We start from the raw sequence: 6,713 nt of genomic DNA, 5'->3' as shown, positions 1-6,713 counted from the left end.
TTTATTGTTTAAAAATACTTCTGACTTTTCAAAAATCATGAAATTTTTTGTATAAGGTCCTTTGACCTTGTTTGACCTAGGATAAATCTCTTGGCCATTTATTTGGTGTTTTAAAGAGATTTTAGGTTTTGACCAAATTAAAATGTATTTTAATTCATTTTTAATTAATTAAATGTGTAAAAATTATGTTAAGCCATGTTTTATGGTCTTGTGAAGTTTGACTTTCTATTTGGGCCCTGGTCAAGGTTGATTTGACTTTTGTTGGATCAAAACCATTGGATTTAGGGGATTGGTGAAATGTACATTTCATCTTCCAAATTGAATGAATAGTTTGATTTGATAGAAGTCCTCATTTGGTCAATTTTTATTTCTATCTTCCCCTCCCTCTTCATCTTCATCCCTATTCTTTCCCATTCCATCATTTGACCAATGAAATCTCTAATGTCTAAAGGCTAATTGGTTCATCAATGACCTTGTGTCAGATGAACCAATACAAGTATGACTGAGATAGGTCCCTCCCTTTTGATCTTTTCTTTTACTGTGTGGTATGTTTTAGGAGTTTGGTTCTTCATACCAAATCTGTAACATGCATTAACACCTAAATTTTTATTGCCCGACCTCAGATAGTTATGACTTCTACATAAGTCTAATTATGATTGCTTAACATAGAACTAAATTTGACCCTAAAGGCATATCATTCTAGTAAGTGAGATTGTAAGTCTCCCATTTTTCATGGTATTGTGTGGAAACTTGACCTTTTTTCCTTTCATGAGAGATAGTGGCATACTTGTTAAATTTTCCAAGTTAGAGCCCTTCTTATGGAAGATGTCTTGGTTTGAGTATTCATACTTGTGAAAGAATGGTTGAGTGTTCTCCAAAGAATGACTTAATCAATTAAATATACCACAAACACTTGACTAACCTTTTACTAACATTTGACTAACTCTTATTAATATTGCTTTAATTTCAAGTCATTTACTTTATGCAATTTAAATTTCAGTCATTTATCATTCATTGCCATTTACATTCCATTTACCTTATTTTTGTTTATGTCATTTTTCCTTTGCTCATTTGAGCCATATCTTGTGATTGTATATATTTGTTTATGAATTTTGTTTTGTTTGTTGTTTTAGGACCTTAAAACACTTAATAACAACAAAAACCCTAAAAAAATCTGGTGGAATGTTGATCTTGATCTGAATTATTGGACTTAGGATTAGGCAACATTCCCTATGAAAAAAATGACTTGGCCAATGCAAACATTTTGAGACCAAGCTATTGTGAACTGAGCCTTCATCTGATGCAAGTTGTGGGATTGGTTTGAATTCATCTATAACTTTATCTTTGTGATAATTGTTATTTTGACTTTGTGTCTGATGCTTTGTTTTGAGTTGATCAAGGAATATTTCATTTGATACATGAGAAGACAAAGAAGACTACTAGCTATGGGGATTACTTTCTTGGATATGGCTATCTTTATTTGATGGATTGGTCTTATCTGTTGGATTGCATCCCATTGGTCAGATCTTTTCAACTCTGAACTTTTAAATTTGTGCTTAGGATAGCCTCTTCATCTTCTCCCACTTCTTAAATTTCAAAATCTCTCCCCCTTTTTAAAAAAAACTTCTTTTGCTTGTGATTTCAAACTTAGACATGTTTAATGATTAGAAATTTTGGCCTTATGCCAACGAATTTTTAAACCTTTTTCTTAAATCAAATTTGTAAATAAACTTAATCATATTGACTTAAAATTTCAAAATACAAAAAGAACTAATGACTCTATTCAATTTTTTTTTCTCTTTGTGCCCTTTTCATTTAAATTTTTGTTAAAAGCAATTCACCAACTTTGAAATCTTTACCACGAACTACGAGGTTTTGATCCCTCATTTTATGTTGGTACGTAGGCACAAGTCCGAAGGTCTTGTCAAACACAAAAAAAATATAATCAATGAATTCTTTTCTCATCTCCACACTCTATTTTTCTCAAATATCATTTATACCAAAATACATGCACACATAAAAAGGGCTCCCTAGGAGTACCTAGGACACTTTGGGTGCTAACACCTTCCCTCTGTGTAACCAACCCCCTTACCTGTAATCTCTGTCATTTTATTAGTTTTGATTTGAAAACTTCTTATCTTTGGGTTTTGTTTGTACTTTCCCCCTTTTCTTTGGAAACAATAAAAGCGCAGTGGCGACTATGGTTTTTATTGACGTTAAGCTTATCCATAGCTTGATGGTCATGAATTTACTGCTACACTCAACTTCAAGCAGAGAAAGTGAAGCATCTATCTATCATATCTGATTTGAAGGAGGAAGTTGTACTGCTCAATTCAAAAATTGACAATATGAATAAATCTGTAAGAATGCTCAATAGTTTTTCTGATGTACTGGATGAAATTCTTCAAACTGATAAGAATGTTGGAAATGTTCAAGGTCTAGGCTATGAAAATCAAGGAGTGATGAACAAAGGAAAATGGTATTTAATGAACTTTGTTTCACCTAAAAGACAACATGAACGACATATGTCAAATCAAATGTCCCAGCATCAGCAAGGGTATCAAGAGGTTCACTCAGGAAGCAAGACCCAAAGATGGAAGTGTCATCATTGTGGCAAGTTTGGTCATATGAAACCTCATTGCTACGAATTGTATGGCTATCCCAAACCTTCTTCACAACTCAGAAGGAAGCAAACCATGGTTAAGCCAAAGAAAAGATGGATTCCCAAAAAATGGTATGTTAGGACTCATAGCTCACACCTCCCTTAGAGCATCTTCTAGAGATGATTGGTATTTTGATAATGGCTGCTCTAGACACATGACTGGTGTCAAGAAATTATTGGTGAATATTAAGTCATATTCCACTAGCTATGTCACCTTTGGAGATGGATCAAAAGGAGAAATAAAGGGGATTGGAAAGCTAGATTATTTAGGATTGCCTAGTCTAGATGATGTTCTATTTGTTAAAGGATTGACTGCTAATCTTATAAGCATTAGCCAACTCTGCGACCAAGGTCTCAAAGTAAACTTCAATAAATCTGAATGTATGGTAACAAATGAAAAGAATGAAGCTATCATGAAGGGATCTAGATCAAAAGATAATTGTTATATGTGGACTCCTTAAGAAACATATTTGCTTTCCACTTGCCTAATGTAAAAAGAGGATGAGACTAAGCTATGGAATCAAAAGCTTGGTCACTTAAATCTGAAAGGTATGAAGAAGGTTATGTCAAAGGAAGAAGTTAGATGAATTCCCATACTGAAAATTGATGAAGGAAGAATCTGTGGTGAATGTCAAATCGGTAAGCAAACAAAGATGTCCCACAAGAAGCTTCAACATCTGACCACTTCAAAAATTCTGGAGCTACTCCATATGGACTTGATGGGGCCTATATAAGTTAAAAGTCTAGGAGGAAAGAGGTGCGCATATGTTTTTGTTCATGACTTATCTAGGTTCACATGGGTGAACTTCATTAAAGAAAAGTTAGAAATGTTTGAAGTGTTTAAAGAACTTTGTCAAAAGATTCAAAGAGAGAAGGATTGTGGCATTGTCAGGATTAGAAGTGACCATGGGAAGGAGTTTGAGAACAACAAGTTTGAGGAATTCCGCACCTCTGTAGGAACTAGTCATGAGTTCTCTTCACCCATCACCCCACAACATAATGGTGTGGTTGAGCGTAAAAATAGAACCATTCAAGAATGTGCCAGAGTCATGCTTCATGCTAAGAAACTACCATATCATTTTTGGGCTGAAGCCATGAACACTGCCTGTTATTTTCTTAATAGAGTGACTATCAGATCTGGAACTTCTGCCACATTGTATGAACTATGGAAATGAATAAAGCCAACTATGAAATATTTCCATGTATTTGGAAGTAAATGTTATATTCTGGTAGATCGTGAGCAGAGGAGAAAATTGGATCCTAAAAGTGATAAGGGAATTTTTCTAGGGTACTCTACAAACAACATAGCATATAAAGTCTTCAAATCCTGAACCAAGGTAATGATGGAATCTATAAACATTGAAGTGGAGGACTCAAATAACGAATTTGATGTCACAGATGATGTTGAAACATCAATGAATGATGTTACAGAAGATGTTGTGGATACAAATGCTAATATTGAACAAATAGAGAATGATTCAACTAACAAAGGGCCTTTCATCATAATTCAGAAAGACCATCCTAAGGAGCTTATTATAGGAAATCTAAATGAAGGAATAATCACTAGATCAAGGGAAGTTTTGTCAAATGCCTCTTTTGTTATGCAAGAATATCAAGGAAGCCTTGACTGATGAGTTCTGGATTAATGTTATGCAAGATGAACTTGGTCAATTCAAAAGAAATGAGGTGTGGGATTTGGTTCCAAGACATGTAGGAACAAATGTTATTGGCACTAGATGGTTGTACAAGAACAATCTGATGAACAAGGGGTTGTTACCAGAAACAAAGCCAAACATGTTGCTCAAGGATACACCCAAATGGAAGGATTAGACTTTGATGAAACCTTTGCTCCAGTTGCTCGCTTGGAGTCTATTAGATTGTTACTTGGAATGGAATGTCTTTTAAAGTTCAAATTGTTCCAAATGGATGTCAAAAGTGCATCCTAAATGGCTATTTAAATAAAGATGTGCATGTTAAACAACCAAAAGGGTTTATTGATCCTACACTCCCAAATCATGTCTACAAATTAAAGAAGGCACTATATGGTTTAAAATAAGCCCTAAGAGCTTGGTATGAAAGGTTGACTAAGTTTCTCATCAATCATGGATATAGAAAGGGTGGAATTGATAAAACTCTCTTTGTCAAAGAAAAGGATTGAAAACTTGTGATAACTCAGATCTACGTGGATGACATTGTGTTTGGAGGGATGTCAGATGAGATGGTCCAACATTTTGTCAAGCAAATGCAATATGAGTTTGAAATGAGTTTGGTAGGATAACTGACGTACTTCCTTGGGCTCCAAGTCAAATAGATGGAAGACTCCATCTTTCTGTGTCAAAGAAAATATGCTAAGAGTATTGTGAAGAAATTTGGATTGGAGAATGCTAGTCACAAAAAAACTCCTGCACCTACTCACTTAAAGTTATCTAAAGATGAAAAAGGCTTAAGTTTTGACCAGAGTTTATATAGAAGCATGATTGGAAGCCTTCTATACCTTACAGCAAGCAGACCATATATAACTTTTGTTGTTGCTGTGTGTGCTAGGTATCAAGCAGAACCCAAAGTGAGTCACATCAATCAAGTAAAAAGGATTCTAAAGTATGTGAATGACACAAGTGAGTATGGAATGTTGTACTCCCATGATTCAAATTCTATGTTAGTCGGATATTGTGATGCTGATTGGGTTGGTAGTGCTGGTGAGAGGAAGAGTACCTTTGGAGAATGTTTCTTCTTAGGAAACAATTTGATTTCATAGTTCAGCAAGAAACACAATTGTGTATCCCTATCTATTGCAGAAGCTGAGTACATAATAGTAGGCAGCAACAACTCTCAACTAATGTGGATGAAACAAATGTTGACAGAATACAATGTCACACAAGATGTCATGACATTATTCTGTGACAACTTAAGTGCTATTAATATCTTAAAAAAATCCTATTTAGCACATCAGAACTAAACACATTGACATGAGGCATCATTTTATTAGAGAAATTGTTGAAGACAAAGTCATAACACTTGAGTATGTTGTAGCGGTAAATTCATGACCATCAAGGCATGGATAAGCTTAACGTCAATAAAACCAGAGTCGCCACCGCACTTTTATTGTTTACAAAGGAAAAGGTAAAAGTACGAACAAAACCTAAAGATAAGAAGTTTTCAAATCAAAACTAATAAAATGGCATAGATTATAGGTAAGGGGGTTGGTTACACAGAGGGAAAGTGTTAGCATCCAAAGTTTCCTAGGGAGCCCTTTTTAATATGTGTATGTGTTTTGGTATAAAATATGTTTGAGAAAAATAGAGTGTGGGGATGAGAAAAGAATTTATTGATTATATTTTTGTGTTTGACAAGACCTTCGGACTTGTGCATACGTACCAACATAAAAATGAGGGATCAAAACCTCGTAGTTCGTGGTAACAATTTCAAAATGAGTGGGTTGCTTTTAATAAAAGGTTAATAAGAAAGGCACAAAAGGCCTAAAAGTTTGAATGAAGTTGTTAGTTCTTTTTGCCTTTTGTAATTTTAAGTCAATATGATTAGATTTATTTACAAGTTTGATTTAAGAAAAAAAGAAAGTTCAAAAGATCAATGGCATAAGACGAAAGTTTCTACTTGAAATGAGGTCTAAGTTTGAAATCACAAGCAAAGAAAGTTTTTAAAAAGGGGGAGAGATTTGAAATTTAAGAAGTGGGAGGAGATGAAGAGGCTATCCTAAGCATAAAATTAAAATTTAAGAGTTGAAAAGATCTGACCAATGGGATGTAATCCAACAGACAAGAATGTTATATAGAAAACCAACTTTTCCTTTGGACTCTAAGTCAAGCTATTACCAATAAGCAATTGGCAATATCAGACATCATGAAGATCAAGGCATCAAATAAATATAGCCATATCCAAGCAAGCAAATCCCAGAGCTAGCATCTTCTTTGTCTTCTCATTTATCAGATGAAATGTTCCTTTGCTCAAATCAGAAGAAAGCATCAGACACAAGATCAAAATAACAATTAGCACCAATACAATGTAGCAGATAAGTTCAAATAAATCCCAAGAC

General features: G+C 34.3%; 1 protein-coding gene across 1 annotated transcript; it reads left to right on the top strand.

Annotated features, from left to right (window-relative positions):
• Positions 1-4,973: 4,973 nt before the first annotated feature.
• On the top strand, positions 4,974-5,417 carry LOC127104292 (uncharacterized mitochondrial protein AtMg00810-like). The gene has a single exon (XM_051041479.1). The coding sequence runs from the start codon at positions 4,974-4,976 to the stop codon at positions 5,415-5,417; it is 444 nt and encodes a 147-aa protein (XP_050897436.1).
• Positions 5,418-6,713: the final 1,296 nt, after the last annotated feature.

This window comes from Lathyrus oleraceus, chromosome 7, assembly GCF_024323335.1.
Source record: "Lathyrus oleraceus cultivar Zhongwan6 chromosome 7, CAAS_Psat_ZW6_1.0, whole genome shotgun sequence".
Taxonomy (NCBI): Eukaryota; Viridiplantae; Streptophyta; class Magnoliopsida; order Fabales; family Fabaceae; genus Lathyrus; species Lathyrus oleraceus.
This window is presented reverse-complemented; position numbering and strand designations above follow the sequence as displayed.